General features: G+C 38.0%; 1 protein-coding gene across 4 annotated transcripts in view; it reads right to left on the bottom strand.

Annotated features, from left to right (window-relative positions):
• ITGBL1 (integrin, beta-like 1 (with EGF-like repeat domains)) overlaps positions 1–18,573 on the bottom strand; it is a 280,376-nt gene that overhangs the window by 207,533 nt on the left and 54,270 nt on the right. Inside the window, exon 1 of one of the 4 annotated variants that reach the window (XM_011977220.1) lies at positions 14,323–14,365. The exons of the other annotated variants lie outside the window; for them this stretch is intronic. Coding sequence (XP_011832610.1) covers positions 14,323–14,359 — 37 coding nt within the window. The 5' untranslated portion in view covers positions 14,360–14,365. Of the gene's footprint in view, positions 1–14,322; positions 14,366–18,573 lie in introns of those variants that run through there. 4 annotated transcript variants of the gene reach the window in all.

Below are 18,573 nucleotides of genomic sequence, written 5' to 3'. Positions count from 1 at the left end.
AAAAGAAAAACAGATCTTTAACTTTTTAAAAAATAAGTGTGTGTATCCGATCTTTAACTTTTTAAAAAATAAGTGTGTGTATCCTAACCACAGTACCTTTGATAGTCCTCCTGGAAATATATGTTTATAAAGCAAAATAATTATTTTTAACAATTGTTCCAACATTTAGCAAAAATATGTCTTCATTTACAGTTTATTTTTTAATTGCCTTTATCTTTTACAGATTGAAGGACATGCCCATGTTTAAGCCACAACCTAAATTTTTCATGTAATCTTTACCAAGTCAAATTAGCCTGAAACCATCAAAGTGAGAATAATGATTACAGGATTTGGAGAAAGCCAGATTTGAATACTCCCTGTCTTCCTAGTGACAACCTGCTCCAGTCTATCACAGGCTGCTATTTAGTTATTGGTTGCTCTGATGTCTCAAGACATCATCATCTTTAACAGCATCCATCATCTAGTCCATCATCTTTAACAGCAAAGAAGGAAAGTCTCACCTCTACCATTCATCACTTCCCCGCAGTTTTAGCTATTGAGACTGAAGGAAGATTCTTCCCTTCCAGGGACTAACCCCTCCCCACAAAGAAAACCAGTTCTTTCTGTTGTCAGTGGTTCCTCATTTTTTGGGAAACTCAGGGTGTTCTCCCCTAGGGGGTATGCTGGAGGTCATTTCAGGGGTGCCCACCAGTGTCACTTCTAAAGGCATAATCTCCAAAAACCATGAACAAGCTCTGCATGGATCCAGCCCAGGTGAGTTTCTGGCCCACCTGGGGGCCCTTTCTTGATCCCAGCCCCCAAGGTAGGAATGTGGTCTCTTTTCCTTCATTATTTCAGAATAGTGTTTCCCACTCCTGGAGTCTAATTCTTCAAATTCTTGTGAGCATTTTTTCCACAGGTTCAGCAGCCCCTTCTGTAGAGTAGACACCTCCTGAACCCCTTAAATGGTCATGCCAATGAGAGCCTCACTCCCTGACCCTGAGTACAAACAGTCAGAGGAATAGAGGGTTAGGAAAGATGTGTATGACACTAAGTGCGCAACCATATTTCTTCAGGTGATCCAGATCCTTCTGCCTGAATCCTAATTTTACCTCCCTAAATTTCACAGTATAGGAAAACTTGGAGGACTTTAAAATTGATTTCCCCATATTTCTTTTACCAAATATGACATATGGCTGGTGGAAAATAGCACTTGCTTCAAATTTTGTGTGACTTTGAACAAATCACTATCAGATTAATGCCATTTTATTGGGTACACATAAAATAAGTTCCCAAGAGCACTGCGTTTAGAATTGGAGGGAGGAAATTGTTGGAGGGCACAATCTGTAGATGGAGGGGCATAATGGAAAAAGACTAAGGAACAATCCAATATATCTTGCCTCATTCTCTCTTCTCTCCAAGGGAATGACTGGTGTAGAAAGAAACATATCCTAAATCTTTTTTTTTTTCTTCCTGAAACCAGGCACATGAGAATTTAGGGGAAAAGGGCCTCTGGCATTCTTACTAGTAACACTTCCTTCGCATTATGTTTGGATAATGTATACTCATTGTAGAAGCAAAGACTGTGGTTTACTCGTATCTCTCATAATTATCAAACAAGGCATTAAATATTCAAAGTTAGCAATAAAAGTAATTTAATTAGTAAATGTATGAACCAGCCTACCTGTACCCAAGTAAACAGAACAACCATATAACTAGCAGTTTTTCAGAATAAATTTGCAGGCCAGGATAATAGAATTAATTTAGAATGATATCTCATACACCTAAGAGACCATTCTGAATGTTTCAGATGGAAAAGATTTGACATATGCCAGGTGCACCATAATGCTTGTTGAATAAGTGAATAAATAAAGGAAGGAATAGGCACCAAGATAACGATCTCTTTTGAAGAAAGAGAATGGGAACAAACTTAGGATGGGACACGGGGCTCCAGCATGGCCACAAACTTTAATTTCTTAGCCTGAGTAGTGGGTGTAAGAATTTAACATTCTGATAACTTATTATATCATACTGTGTGGTTTTCTTAAAATGTGTTTAATTAATGAAGCAAATGTTTTAAATTGGAAAATAAAAAATAATAATTTGCATAAAAATTAAAGACTTAACAGCTTAAACTATCTATCTTATATAAGGTTTAAGCTATCAAAGAGCTTTGTTTTTTTTAAGTGTGTACTTATATATCTATGATATCCATTAAATCCCTAAATTAGGGTGTCTGCTTGAGGTCCAATACACATTCTTACATTTTGTTTTGTTCATATTCCACTTTCTTTCAATGATGAGGCTCACACAAAATGCCCTTTCAGGTAAGAGGGAAGCCTCTGGGGAAAAGGAACTGGCTTACATTCGACCTGGTCCTCAATTTCTCCATCTTTATGATAAAGGATTCCTAAAAGTTCAACCATGAGCCACTTCAGGAAGCTGGTTAGGGAGCATGTGCTGCACCTGTCCTAGTCTGCTCACCACTGATCTAAAAGTTTACCCATTAGGACAGACCTTGGAGATGTTCTGACCTTATGGGAACACAACAATCAACATTACAATATATTCTGTAGAACAAAACTGACATTGCTAGGGAGGACAGCCTAAGGTCATACAGCCCTTACAGATCTTTCTATCAAAAAGTAGGAGTGGTGAGGGACTTTAAGGGCTATCATGGGGCATTACAATTCTCTGGAACTACTACAATTCTCTGTTCCAGAGAATTGTAGTGGTTTCCTTGCTGTGTAATATCTAAGAGTCATTTTTCTTTTTTTACAACATTGTATTTTTGTTTACTGTAATCAAGGTATTTCAAGCGTCATTGCGGATGTCAGTGTCAGCTGCATTCTCAAAAGGAAAGCTCTTCCTTGGTTTTGCCTGGAAATTGAATTGACAGGGCACTGCACGACAGGACTCCCATTCCACTGGGTTCCTGGGAACCAGCAGATAAGGTGGCAGAATAAGTCCAGCCACGCCAGCAGTAGAAAACAGGACAATCACTCTCCATACCATGGTCAACCATTACTGCAAGGATTCTGCAGAGGAGTGTAATTTAGGGAATTCCGGAAGCCTAGGCCACCAAAGAAAGATCAGGAAATATGGGAGGAATTCTTATCATCTCTTCATTTCACCCTTCCTTTCCTGAAGAAAGGTCATCAGATTTAGGCCAGATAGCCTGCCAATCATCAATTAAGCCAAAGAGCAGGAGCCAAAAAGTGAACCACCTATCAAACTAAACTCTACTCATTGTGAAGCAGAGCAGGAGACACACAGTAATAATCAGAATAACAGCCACTAATATATATATATCCCTTTACTGTTTTAAAATAATTGTCATTGTTATTTCATTTACTGTCAGGAGGAAACAGGAAGAGCAATTAGGTTAGATGGACGGCGAGTACATTCAGCTAGGCAACGAAGTTGGGATGGGATTCCAAGTTTAATTTGCTTTTGTCCCAAAATGGTTCAAACGCACCCTCAGACTGGATATTGCAGTAGACTCTGATCTCTTATCTAGACACAAGCCTCACAAAGGACTTATATATGTAACCAAACAGTTTTCATTCTTATTATTTTTGGAAAAACAATCTGCTTAAAGGCTGTAAAATGCTACTTCCAACCAGGATGCCCTTCTGCATCTCCGACTGACTGACATGAAAGTCCAGGAAAAAAGCAACTGAGTGGTTACTGACCAACCCAGTATCGGAGAAGGGGCAGTTTCCCTTTACCAATGGGTAAATCTGCTCAAGTTCTTTCTTTTTCTGAGAAATTTAGGAGGATTAATTAGTAAATGATTTTTAAATTATATATAATTTTAAAGAATAATAATCTCTGAAGAATTTTGTAGCAGTTGGTTAATATTCAGAAAGAACATTTCGCTCCTAAGAAAGGATTCACACAAATATAATAATATAGCATAATGAATCTCATTGACAAAGAGCAACATGACATTTTTAACTTGGCAATGCTTTAATTGCATCCTTATAAATGAAACTTTCATTTCCAATATCAGTCAGCAGGAATTTCACTACATTAAACTCTGTTCTAAATGGGAATCCAATGGACTCCACTCGTAACTATTCAAGAAAACAATTTATAAAGAGATACTGCATAATATATTTTATTGGACTTTTTTTTTTTGCTGGCTCATGGGAGCAGGCAATGATCAAAAATGATCCTAACCATGAGGAATTAAATAAAGTGTATTCTGGATTTACTGTCTTTATCCTTAGGTGTTATTTTGTGAGACCACAGAAAATGCAAGGGTCTAGTGGCCAGTTTTAATAAGACAAACTGATGGTGGAAGATAAACCAACGGCCTTCAGTAGGGGGAGGCATCAGATGAAAGGAGTGGTGACAGGCCCAAGGCCAGCCAGTGGCCACACCTGGAAAGCCACACTGAGGTTCACGAGGTTGAAGAGCCAGTGGAAGGAGGATGACGCAGCAGACAGCAGGAATGTCCTTCATCTCAGAGGCAAATCAGGGGACACGGGCATCAAAGCCCTGAGCCATCTCTTATTTCTTGTTTCTCTTGTCCCCAATTATTTTAATCAAAAATTTTAAATATAGAAATCTCTTTTTTTAAAGTCAGAGTAATCCATTAAAGATTCCTATGAGGATATGTTACAAATAGAAAAATGAGTTGCCAAAGTCTGTTCATTTCTATGTGACTCACACTAAAGCGACAGGGAAAGCATGAGACATTTATTTGCCCAAGCAAGAAGTGGCAACTCTAGATCACTTCTCTTGTTCTCTTTGCTCCAGTTCCAAAATTGAGCCAGGGCATTTTATAGTGAAAGTCAGAGTCAGGAGAAATGAACTTAAGGAGAAGAATATCTGAGTGCTAGCAAACAATTTTCTTTATCCATATAAAACCATAAAAATTTGTACTGCCTTCTACTGTAAGGTAATCTCTGCAGCCATCTATGCTGCTGATACAATATATTTTGTACTGAGTACCTCTATGTAATTGCAGTGTAAAGACATGAGGGAGGGACTGACAGAACGAAAGAAAAGTAGAAGCCAAATCAGAAATATCCAGCAACACCTGGTCTTTGATAACTAGGATAAAATTTGTAAAGCATAATAAAAGGATATGTGGCAAATGCAGGAGTCTGAAACTGCTTTTTATTTTATTTTATTTTTGCAGATAGCCAGGAAACAAGCAGCATGAAGTTAGCGCACAGATAATGCAAGGCAAAATTGTGCTTGAAGAGGACATTCAGAAACTGATATGGTTTGGCTGTGTCCCCACTCAAATGTCATGTTCAATTGTAGCTCCCATAATTCCCATAAGTTGTGGGAGGGACCTGGTAGGAGATAATTGAATCATGGGGGCAGTTTCCCCCAGACTGTTCTCATGGCAGTGAATAAGTCTCATGAGATCTGATGGTTTTCTAAGGGGCTTGGTTCTCATTTCTTTCCTTGCCCACCACCATGTAAGATGTGCCTTTTGTCTTCCACCACGATTGCAAGGCCTCCTCAGCCACGTGGAACTGTGAGTCCATGAAACTTGTTTTTCTTTATAAATTACCCAGTCTCAGGTACATCTTTGTCAGCAGCCTAAAAACAGACTAACACAGAAACCTAGGTAAAATCCCCATCTGTGGCCGTTCGTGCTATTAGGCTCTAGGAGAAAGGACTGGAGGTTTAAGCTGAGTAATACATCGTACACCTATATACAAGTATACAACTAAACAAATTATTTAGGTCACCTGTATTTTTTTAAACTGAATGTTTTATGACATTTAACCTCTTCCTATTTTTTTCTTCATAAAATCATAAAGCCTTGAACAAAAATTACTTGAATTCTAAACTAACACTACTACAGATCTCTAGATGCAAGCTGACACAAGTATCACCCCTTACCATCTGTCCTGGATAAACAAGTCACCGGTATTAACTTAAATACAAAAGAAAAATTATAATATGTATATGTATTTATGATTAAAAATATGCCACATATTTCTACTCTAAGACAAATCATCATAGAAGATTATTTTAACAGTCTTGGATGTACATCTTATTTGACAAGTTAAAAACAAAAAGCTTGTTCACATCTGCAAGGGAAATACATTCTCATCAGGCCATGTGGAAAGCAAGGCCACTCACTGGGATTTCAAAGGAAATGTAAGTTTGAAATGGAGACAACTCCCAATAGAAGCTATATGAGGTCTCAGACAGAGAACATTTCTTTTGGTACAAAATTTTAAAAAAAGAAAAAGTATAACAGAGATTTAAAGTGAAAGGTCAGATACATGAAGATGTGCATACCAGGAGTACCAAATCATAAAACTGAATGGAAAACCTTACTGAGTGAAATCCCAACACAGAACCAGGCACTACTATTGGAAAAACATTCTGATCAGACAAAATCTGCCCCAACCTCTGCTGAAACTGTCAACGTATTAAACTTTGCAGAAGGAACACTCATCTTTGAATCCAAAAGCAAAGAATGTTGTAGTGGCCCGAAAAGGAAAAAAAATTATCAGCTTAATTATTGTACTGAGAAAAGAAGAGACAAAAGGCTATTTGCCTCAAGAGCCCCTCCACATCAAAGTTAATTTCCAGAAATCTTCCCTACAGACCATTTGGTCATCATCTGGAGAGACTGCCCTTGAGGAGTGTGACATGGTCACTTGGGGTGTAAGGACTGAGAACTTCCATCTCAGGACAAGTACCACTAGAGACAGTGAGCACCTTTGCTCAGGAACTGCTGGTGGCCAACTTAAATTAAAACACACCAAGTGGAAAGAAAATTTGTCTTTCATTTCTAGCTTCACTTTTTCACTACTCTGCCCAATTACATAGAACTTTTCAGACTCTGGCTCCATGGTTTATACGTCCTGGTCCAACTAAACAGGAAAAATTGACATTGCAATTATATATTTTGGGGATGGCATACAGACTGTGGGGTAAGCAGAAGAGAAAAGAAAATGTCATCTCCTTATGTCTAAAGCCGGCTCCATCGCCTGCTACTCATGTGCGTGGGATCAAGTTTTCAGAACTCTCTAGTACCTAGATCATCAACCTACAATGTAGGGACTCAAAAGGATTTACTTAAAAGGAATAATGTGAGGAGTTAAATCATCCACTTACAGTACTTATCACAGTTCCTTGCACATTTGTAGTAGTCAATGAATGTTAGTTATGATAATTAATATGATTGTCAGGTAAATTTACTTACAGAGCCAGAAGGCTACTTTAGAGGGTCTCAATTCTAGCTTCGCTCATCCTGTAAAGCCAACTCTCCCTCCCTTTTCCCTCTGACCTCAGAACCCCCAGGTGGGTCAGCAGGCCCCCAGGCCTCTCGCACTGTGGGCTTTGCCCTCTGCTATGCTCGTTCTGGGCTGTCCTGGCTCCTTGACATCCCCTTCACTGTGATCTACATGCCTGATATTACAACATCCCAGGCTGTCCACAGGCCCCTGTGAAACAGATCCTATTTACCTAATTCCTCCATGTTCATCTCTGGATTTTTAAGGACACCTTTATTCAGGATATGGCAAGAAGCTTCCACCAAAGTACCTTTATTGGATGAAAAGGAAGGATATGGGAGAGGACTGTCCTACCTGAAAGTGAGAACAGAGAGAATTCAGTTGTGCAGGAATTAATATTCAACATAATGGTCTCTAATATATGTGTGTATTTGTGATTACTGCTATAATAACAGAGAGCAGTGGAAGAAGGAAGTTGAGGATGGTAAGGGTAAAAGGTTCCAAGGAAAAGTCAAAGGCCATTGATACTGATTATCGATATTTAAAAAACCAGTAAGATGAGAAGTGGAAAGACTTAAAAACAGATTTTTTCTCTGTAGGAGTAAAACTAATTACAGCCATTCACTGTGCCCCACTTATCATGCATGCCTAATTATCATGCAAGCACAAGCACAATTATGTCTATTGTTAAATATTAAAATCCTAGAACCAGAATTTTTAAGCTTGGGGAGACTTTTGAGATCATCTAGGTCAAGCCACTCCTTTTACAGTGAGGGAATTTGAAACACAAGAATTTAAATGACTTATAAGATCAGAGATCCGTGCTCTGGCAGAGAAAACCCCAGCCCAAGTCTCCCAACCGTCAGCCCAGGGCTGTATCCCTGCTGAACACTAGCCTGCCAGGGAGCTGATCTACCTCTGGAGTACATTGGATTGGAGTGTGAAATTCTACACTGAACACTATCTGTTGTCTTCCAACAAAAACAGGTTATGTATTAGCAAATCACTCAAGTAGAAATATTCTGTAAGGAAAAGCAACTCTGGAGAAATATAGACTGGAATATATGTATCTGTCAGAAGGGGTGGGTATCTGCATGTAGATAAATTGTGAAATTTGAAGCTGGTGGGAAAATTAAACAATATTAAGAAAACCAATATAAGACAAGTAAGCTTTCAAAATGTCTCACTATATTATGAAATACACAATGTAAGATGTATCAGTTTCTCAATGAATTGCTTTTACCTAGAATTACAGTATTATTTTTCCTGTCTTGAGATAAAGGAAAGCTATACCAGCTATGTAAACTATAAATTTACCTACACAAATAGGAAAGCTTATTCCTTACCATGTCCCAGACAGACACCATGAAACCTCATACACCTCTCTGGTAGCTCCAACTAAAGACCCCTCCTAATCATCTTTTAACTCCCCTACTCATGCCTATCCTTCTGGGAGGTAGGCCCTTCATATAGAATGATTGGAAATGTACCAAAAATCATTTACTTAAAAAAAAATCCCTTTTGCTAGTTACCTCTTTGTACAAAAAAACAGTGTGGACCCAGAAGATTCCTATACAAATGGCAATCCCCCTGTTGAGGAGCTGCATGGATTAAATCCGGGGAGTCAGTGAGGTAGACAGTCAAACCTTGAGAGGATGAGATGAGAACAAGCACATTTTCATAAGAGGACTCTATGAAAGGAACAGAAAAGCACACCTTGTGGGGGTGACCGTGTGTCTGTCTGTGGAATAGAGACAGAGCATGATCTATGTGGGGCCTGGGAAACGAATGTGAATCAGTTCACAGCTACAATAATGGCCAGCTGAGATCCCACCATTTCCAACACTTCCACATCAGACATTTCTAAGTAATGAACACTAGGAGTTTTGCCCCAGCCACCATTCCTGCTACTTATTTTGGAGCCCATTTAAAGTCAATAGTCTTTCTGGACAATTACTTTGGAATATAAACTACCATAAAAGTTAAAAAGGGTTGGCAACTTCCATGCTCTTGCTGATCACTTGATGAACATGAAGAGCTAACTGAGAAGGATTCAAAAACCTTCTACCATCAATTAAGAATGTCAATTACGAATGTCAATTACGGGAAGTAGAGAAATATAGCACTTGTGTGATATAATCACCATCACTCTTTGTCTAATGCATTCCCATTCTTTGTTAGTGGGTATCATACTACTGTAATCCTGGTGTGTTATGGAACCAACATTAACTTAAAAATATAAAAGTAGAAAAGCGCTTATAATATCATCAACCTAACACTAAGTATTTCACAGACTTTTACATTTTTGTCTTATGCATGTATACTTTTCATATAGTTGAAAGGAAAGTGAACACAGTGGTCTTGGCTTTTTAAACTCAATTGTTCATCATATTTCCATAAATTAAGTCTTCATACTCATCATTTTACTGACTGTAAATTACCACATTAGTTAATATGCTATCATTTATTTTATATTATTGGATACACAATTTGCCTACAACACTTTGCTATCATAGCCATCATATGTATAGCATTTTCCTTCTTCTGGATTATTTTCTTACGATAAATCTCTGGAAAGAGCTTATTGTTGCTGAAGTTAGAGCTTTGTATGTGAGAAAGTGCATATGAAGCATATGTAATAAAAGTATATTTATTTGTATAGAGGTGTGTGTATCTTTGAATAGTTTTTTTTCTGACTGCAGTATTATATTTTAGTCTGTTTCCAATGTTTACTAGAATATAATTTTTACAACTGTTTAAAGATTTGTTAATCAAAGAATCATAAATAAAATCTGAAGAATAAATGGTCACCAAAACTTCAGTTCTGTAGCTGATCTAGAACATGAAGGCAAATTTCATCTGAAATATGAGCTAATTTTGAGACTTTAAGTAAGCTGCATAACCTCTCTGAGTTTCAATTTACTTATCTAAAACAAAACAAAACAAAAATAAACAGGAACCTCTAAATCCCCTGTTTGCTTTTCGGCTGTCTATTAACAGGCATTATTATTTGGTGACTACCAAATAAACGCATGCCGCATGTAATGTCTTACCACAGTAAGTGGCAGGTAAACAATGTGTCTCCTCAAAATGGCTGAATAGTGAATTATTCTGATAAATGATACTGAAAGGACAAACCTAAGTATGTGATCTTGGGTTAAGTACAAAGAAATAGAATTAGTTAAAATGTCTATATAAATCTAACCTGGCAAATCTCTTAAATGGATCTGAAATTAGAAACTAGCAACAGATGGCAACATACTTTGCACAAAGCCAAGTTTCCTATAACCTTGAAATTCTGAAAGGCCCCCAAAGAAGAAACATCTGATAGCCGGGATTGTCCTCAAGACAGATGAAGCTAATGGACTTGTGTCAAAAGAAAGAAAATGAGATCGATGTTCTACAGGCTTAGGTCTCCCGGGTGCAGGGACATTTTGTCATCAGGCATGTGGAATAAATCTTTGGGTGAATGGGAGGACAGATGTGGAAAAAATATTGGCAGGATGAACAGGTGATGAAGGTGCAAGTCACATATCACTCAGGAGGAGAGCTGTTGTGCGGCTGAAGCATGTCCCGGACAAAGAAAATCTTGATGCTGATGTTATCACTCCTCCCATAGATCAGAATCACTCCAGACCATAAAAGTGAGTGCAAAATGTAACTTCAATCAAAGCACCGCATAACACAATTTACTGCAATATTGAGAATCATAAGAGTACATGACATGAGAATTATTAAAACTATGTAATCGAAATAGCTTTATTTTTTTTTTCAATAAGTGACACAGTTGGTATCTTCTTAAAGATACCCAGCCTTCATTCAGTTCATCATCCTTCAGCAAATCTTTGGGATAGAGGATGAAAGACAAAAATGAAAGAGCTCCATTTCTGCTAAGAAACTCATACAGTTCAGCTGGCCCTTTATTTATGAAATAGTAGAAGTGTACCTAAGCTCTAAATATCAGCTCCTTGAGTAAAGGATGATTTGAAATCTACTCATTCCACAAAGCCTGTAATTTCCACCTCCCCTCCCACCCATTAACCCGTGGATTTATTTATACAATAAACTTTTTACAATATCTACTTTGTAAACTTTGTACAATATCTACTATGTGCTTAACAGAGGATTTACTACCAGAAAAGTTCTGGGAGTAAAGGAATTCTTAATAAATGCATTTTATCCTTAGGCAGCCTGAAGCTTCTCCATTTGAACTTGGAGAAGGAAAGGGAGTGAGGAAGTTTAGGATTATTACAGAAGCAATGCAAAGAGAAAGAAAGAGTTAATATTTGGCTTTGGGAATTCAAAAGAGGATTGTACAGTGAGAAAATATACTTGAAAGCCAAGAGAAAGAATTGTCTAAATTCCTCTGGTAGCTACCATTTACTCCACCAACAGCTGAGGCTGGTGAATTACATAATGGAATTCCAGGGAGGGCAGCAAGGGAAAGAAAAGGAAAATCTCACTCTTTCAAGCTCTGAGGAATTTGGGTAAAGAAAGGCAAAGAAAAGAGGGAAGAGAGAAGGAGAGACAGAGGAGTAGACCCACAGAAGTGAATCCAGACCACCCTCTTAGGTCATAGCTCCAGCTTCTGTTCCAGCTCCACAGAAGCTGCCATCAAAAACTTGAGCAGGAAATTAGTATCCACTGTAAATTACAAAAAGGTCCTAAAAACTGCAATAAACTGTGTCAGCTCCATTGAGCCAAATGGATTTCTGGACTCTAATAGCAACCACATTCATTTCACAGCGCTGTTCTCAGAAAATAGTGAATCACCTCCTAAATGAATAACTGCTGAGCAGAACCACAAATACCGTCATATATTGACTTAAAGCCTTTGAACTTTCAAAAGAAGGAACTGCATTTATTCCAGACACCTCTGTAAGAAAGCAATGCACTGGATCCTTGAGGAATCACTACACTATCTTCCACAATGGTTGAACTAAGAACTAGAAATACCATTTGACCCAGCAATCCCATTACTAGGTATATACTCAAAGGATTATAAATCATTCTGCTATAAAGACACATGCACACGTATGTTTATTGTAGCACTATTCACAATAGCAAAGACTTGGAACCAACCCAAATGCCCAACAATGACAGATTGGATAAAGAAAATGCAGCACATATACACGATGGAATACTATGCAGTCATAAAAAAGAATGAGTTCACGTCCTTCGCAGGGACATGGATGAAAGTGGAAACCATCATTCTCAGCAAACTAACACAGGAACAGAAAACCAAACACCTCATGTTCTCACTCATAACAATGAGTTGAACAATGAGAACACATGGACACAGGGAGGGGAACATCACACACCGGGGCCTGTTGGGGGGTGGGGGAACTAGGGGAAGGATAGAATTAGGAGAAATACCTAATACAGATGATGGGTTGATGGGTGTAGCAAACCACCATGGCACGTGTATACCTATGTAACGAACCTGCACATTCTGCACACTGTATCCCAGAACATGAAGTATAAAAAAAAAAAAAAAGAAAAAGAAAGTAATGCTCATCCAGGTGACTCGAATTTTTCACCTTATAAATCAGCTTAAAAATCATCAGAAGAATGTGTGGCGTAAGAAAATGACAATGTATGATGGAGAAGTTGTTATAATTTGGGAGGCCACACAGGCTCTCTGCCATAATGTGATGAATTATAAAATCCCTTCAAATGTAACAATCTGAATAAAACTTCACTACTTACACCTGCTAGATAAAGTTGCTCATAATGATAAAAAATTTTCAAAGTAGGTTAATTTGGAAGCTATCTGCTTTATAGGGTAAGTTTTGTAGTGATGGTAACGGACAGAAGGTCTAAGGAGGGTCTGAGGATGGAGTCTTTAGAGAGTGCTAGAACTGGGCCCTGACAAATCCTACCCCCGACCTTGCAGAGGAGAATGTAGGACAAAAAAGATCGATGCATTTTATTCATAATCTTTAATCACAGACAGAGAAGCAGATAAGAGTTTCATTAAGGACAAAATTATTCACAGTAATTTACATAGTTACAGATGGGAGATATATAAGCACTTACAAATTATATTGCAGAAAAGTCATCAGAACCTGAGAAAACCATTTCTGTTAACTTTTAAGCGGTCCACCAAAAACCAAAAAAGACATTACACACACAATGTGTGTCATACCACTTATTAACAATGGGACCAGTCTGAAGATGTTCTAGAGGTTCTTTACTAAATGTCAATAAGTGTCTGTGGCCCTTGGGCAACCCTAGGGATTCCCAGCTAATCAAGGGAAAAACTTGTTATTCAGTGATGATTTCTCAAATGAACAAGAAACTCTGCCCCTTCTCTCCATAAGTCTGTCAGACTAAAATTGAGCAGGAAGATAAACAGAGCCAGAATTACGGCATGTGGCTTTGCCTACATGTGTTAGGTTTGGCATATTTTGTCAAAACACTTATTTGAAGTTTAACCTCTTCTCTGTGCCCATTTCCAATTTCCTATCTTCAGAAGCTATACCATCTCAAGGTTACAAATCCCTCTCAGTCTTCAAGACTCAGCTCAAACAGCACCACCCGCAAGATAATCCCAGGCAGAATTAATGGCTACTTACTATGTGTGAAAAACACATTACTCACAGCCTTGTTAGTAGTATTATTTTAATCAGTCTTGTCTTCACTGGCTTCAGGGTTAGACTGTTCTTTATTGCCTAAGAGGACTCTGTGTATAGTAGTTACTTATCAAGTGTGTCTTAGTCAGCTAGGGCTACTACAACAAAAATACCATAAAAAGGTGGCTCAAACAATTGACATTTATTTCTCACAGATCTAGAAACTGGGAAGCCCAAGAACAAGGTGCCAGAAGATTCAGTTCTTGGTGAGGGCTCTCTTCCTGGCTTGCAGATGGCAGCCTTCTTGCTGTACCCTCACATGGTAGAGAGAGAAAGCTCTTGGTGTTCCTTCCTTTTCTTATAAAGGTACTGATCCCATTATGGGGCCCCACCCGCATGTACTCAACTAAATCTAATTATTTCCAAAAGGCCCTGCCTCTAAATACCAATGCACTGGGGGTTAGAACTTCAACACAGAATTTTTGGGGTAAACAAACATTCGGTCCATAACAAAATGCTAGTAAAAATTAATGGAAAACACTACTTACCTTTATTAAATGCTCTCATCACTGCAACTAAGTTCATGAGACAAAGTTTTAAGTAAAAATATTTTGTTTTCTACTTGTTCTAAAAGCTAGCAACCATCACACCAAGACCTTTAGTCCACCTCTCACTGGTTTCTATTTTTCACCAATGAGTCAGACAAACTGAATGCTATTTTATCAGTTTGATCAGTATCGCAGCATGCTCTGATATCAATGACCTCATCCCTACCAGGACATTTAGTTGCTTTGATTTTTTCCTGTACTGTGAAAAATAAAAGTTCCCTCACTCTCTTCTTTCAGAATGGATCTTACCAAATGTTATTCAAAAGCATGCTTCCCTGGAATTATTTACATTCACTCTTTTCAGAAAACTAATTTTTCTGCTACAGATGCTATGCAATATTTTTCTAACCCTAAATCTGATATATATTCATCTATGTCAGCTGCTCTCTGCAAATCACATACCGAAGTATTGAAGAGGAACTAAATTATACGGAGCCCCTCCTGTATGCTGTGTATTAATAGACGAGGAAGGGTTCCATAAAAATTTAATGGGTGTGCTGAGGTGAAAACTGTAATTTCAAAGCTATAAACAGTTTATATCTCAAAAGAAGTAGAATTTGATTTCTACTTTGGAATGATTTTTGTTTGATTTTTAACACCGCCTGAATCAGACCTCCATCTACCCACGTGTTTATCCATCTATCAATCCTTTATTTCACATTCTTAGAATAGACTGGAATGCCAGGGCTATATGAAGTAAAATTTTATCTGTATACAAATTCAGTAACCTTTCTTTTAATTGTTGGATCTGTAGATTGACATGATGAAAGCTGTCTTGTAACACATTTTAAAACAGAGTAGTAGTAATCTAGCCACTCATTACAGCTTCTATACTTAAAAATATACTTTAGAGATAAATCACATATTTTCATTTGGAGACATTAGCATCAAGAAATATATCTTACAGAAAAGGCAAAATAACCACACCTCCTAGCTTCTTTAGTGTGGTGTTTTGGCTCCTACTGGTAAACAGCCATTAACATTTGCAGCTGGGCCACTTCCATGGGATGCAGGAAAAAATGGCTTCCTGAAAACACCAAAAGATGAAAATGAACAGCCACAAATGAAAGAAAAGGAATATAACACCCTTTTGTTGAGAACTGGGAACCTAATATTGGCATGGCTTTAGTCTTCTTTAATCTTTAATGAGTCTAATCTCATTATCACTCACACATAAACAAAAAATTCCATGAGGAAGATGCACAATTATTGCCGTTGTCAGAACATAACACATGTCTCCAGAGGTTGTAGTGGGGGGCTCATGAATAAGACATAGGGTACTTAGCACAACTCCTGAGCACACGGTACATGCTCAGTAAATAGCACTTTCTATTAACATGTTCTGTTCTTACGCTTAGACAAGGAAACTGAGGTGGTTAACAGCTCTCTCAAGTTAGAGTTGACAGTTAGCTTAGGTCTCCTGGTTCAAAGCCTGTGACCAGGAGACTCTTCCACTGTCAATTCCTGAAAGCACTCCAGTTTTACTCCCCTCAATGCAGTGAACGTAGGAAAACTAAGCAGGCATATGCCTTAGTCTACTTAAAGATAAAGAAATGAACTTGGAAATGCCATGCAGTCCTCTCTGCCATGATAGTTAGTTAAATGTATATATAAACCTAAAAACTAGACTCCCTTTAAAGTGATAGCAGATGAACAGATTGCTCTGAAAAGGCTGTACCTTTAATGTAAAAAGCAATTGCTCCTTTGTCTTCAACCTCATTTGGAATTGTATACTCCCTCCAATGTCAGTGCTAAGGCTGGCTCCTGGGTTAGAAAAGTATGGGCTGTGAAATCCAAACATCCTTCAAGAAAAACCAGTATCTGTTTACTGTAGGTCCCAATCCCTGCCATCCTCCATCCCTTCTCTCCCTTCTCATCACGAGGGAGGCCCATTTGATCTCCTCCTCCGAACCCCAGCATTCTTACCAACACCACCTCCTCAGCCTCAACCTCCCTGCGTGGCTGTTTGCAGTCAGGCCCCCCTGTGCCAGTTTCACACTGAGCATAAACCTAGTTAACTCTCCTCTGTCTTCTGAGCATCATTTGAGTTAGAAAGATTAACCCTTCTTTCTAACCTTAATGAACTGTAAGGAAATAAAGCCTACAAGCTGAGATTGAACATACTTCTATGAGTTCTCTGCATCCAGTTTCTTAAAAAGCATGAGAATTCCTTACTTTAGACCAGTGTGTTGCCAGTATATCTGATCAGGAGATTCACTGAGGACACTGGTTAAACTGCACATCTATGGAATACACTTCAGAAAATGGGCTTAGGAAACTACATTGCAGAAACACACCACAGATAATGCTTATGATCACGGAAGCTTAGAATGCATGGCTTCAGGCCATCAGTGATAACTCTATATATTCCTGAGGTAGTTTAACTAAACATCACATTAATTTATATTAAATAATTATTTTGTCAAATATAATTGCCAATTTCAGCTAAATTTTTGCTACCAGGATTTCAAAAATTACAACCATATTTTTGAATCTCTTTTTAATGACATTGTGTAAACCTCCAATATGGGTTTTACATTTAAACAAGAGGGTTGGTAATGTGGCAAGTTTGGTATTACTTTAGGTCACAGGACAAGGACAGGCTGTTATCAACAGGCTCCATATAATTTCCTGTGTTCCTCAAACATCTCCCAGCAACAGACCTGATATGATTTAAAATTAGCCTGAGCAATTTGACAGGATCACAACACCTGCCTTGGAGCTGTAACTACACATTTCTCTTGTGAAATGTAATATGCCTGGTAATATGCTAAGCCTGAACATTTATACCTAATAAAGATATAGTAACAAACAATAAGATAGGCTATCAAAATCACTATGAGAACCTTGAAGCAATAAAACAAATCCAAAGTTTATGAAGAAGTATTATAATTTTTTTTTATTATTGACCTTACGAATGTATTTAAGTAGCTCTTTACATATTTTTATAAGTCTTCCCGTTTGGCTGATGCAATCTAGAAAGCATTAAAAATAAGAGCTGACATTTAATACCTACATAGGCATATTTGGGTGTGTGAAATTAAACCAAATAAACTACGGACTACTGGATGTGTGCTTATGTTCCTTCTAGCGTTAAACAAACATGCATTGACTGAATACATGAATAGTAATATAGCCACAGAGAATAGCAATTAGCATTAATGATTACAATTACCATTATTTACAATACTAAACATGACATTTAAATAGCATCATGAAGTTTTAAAGCTGCAAGAGGTCTAGACTTTTAAAATATGAAATCCATGTGGCAGATTTGCATTATTTACCATTTTTGCCTATTTCTCAAATAGTCCTTATTTCCCCAGTAACCTACTCTCCTGTGCTTTCCCCAGTATCTTTTATCACTTATTTTTTGATGGGGGTCTTATTTCCCCCATATTCTTTCCCTCTGATCTTTCTTTTTTTAAAATTTTTATTTCAATAGTTTCAGGAATCAGGTGAAGTTCTTTAGTGGTGATTTCTGAGATTCTGGTGCACCCATCACCTGAGCAGCGTACACTGTACCCAATGTGTAGTCTTTGGTCCCTCACCCACCTCACACCCTTCCCTCTCCCAAGTCCCCAAAGTCCATTATATCATTCTTACGCCTTGGCATTCTCATAGCTTCGCTCCCACTTATGAGAACAAATACTTGGTTTTCGATTCCTGAGTTACTTCACTTAGAATAATGGCCTCCAGCTCCAACAAAGTTGCTTCAGAAGACATGATTTCATTCCTTTTTAGACTGAGGAGTATTCCATGGTGTATATATACCACATCATTTTTATCCACTTGTTAGTTGATGGGCACTTAGGTATTGGGCTGCTATAAACACGTGTGTGCATTTATCTTTTTCATCTAATGATTTCTTTTCCATTGGGTAGATACCCAGGAGTGGGACTGCTGGATTGAATGGTAGTTCTACTTTTAGTTTTTTAAGAAATCTCCACACTGTTTTCCATAGTGGTTGTATTACACTAATTTATATTCTCACCAGCAGTGTAAAAGTGTGCCTTTTAAAAAAATAGATGCCTACCAACATCTATTGTTTTTTGATGTTTTAATTATGGCCCTTCTTTTTTGTTTTCTTTCATTTCGCTTTGAGATGGAGTCTCGCCCTGTCGCCCAGGCTGGAGTGCAGTGGCTCGATCTCAACTCACTGCAAGCTCCGCACCCCAGTTCACGCCATTC

This window comes from Mandrillus leucophaeus, unplaced genomic scaffold (genome assembly GCF_000951045.1).
Source record: "Mandrillus leucophaeus isolate KB7577 unplaced genomic scaffold, Mleu.le_1.0 Scaffold175, whole genome shotgun sequence".
Classification (NCBI taxonomy): domain Eukaryota; kingdom Metazoa; phylum Chordata; class Mammalia; order Primates; family Cercopithecidae; genus Mandrillus; species Mandrillus leucophaeus.
This window is presented reverse-complemented; position numbering and strand designations above follow the sequence as displayed.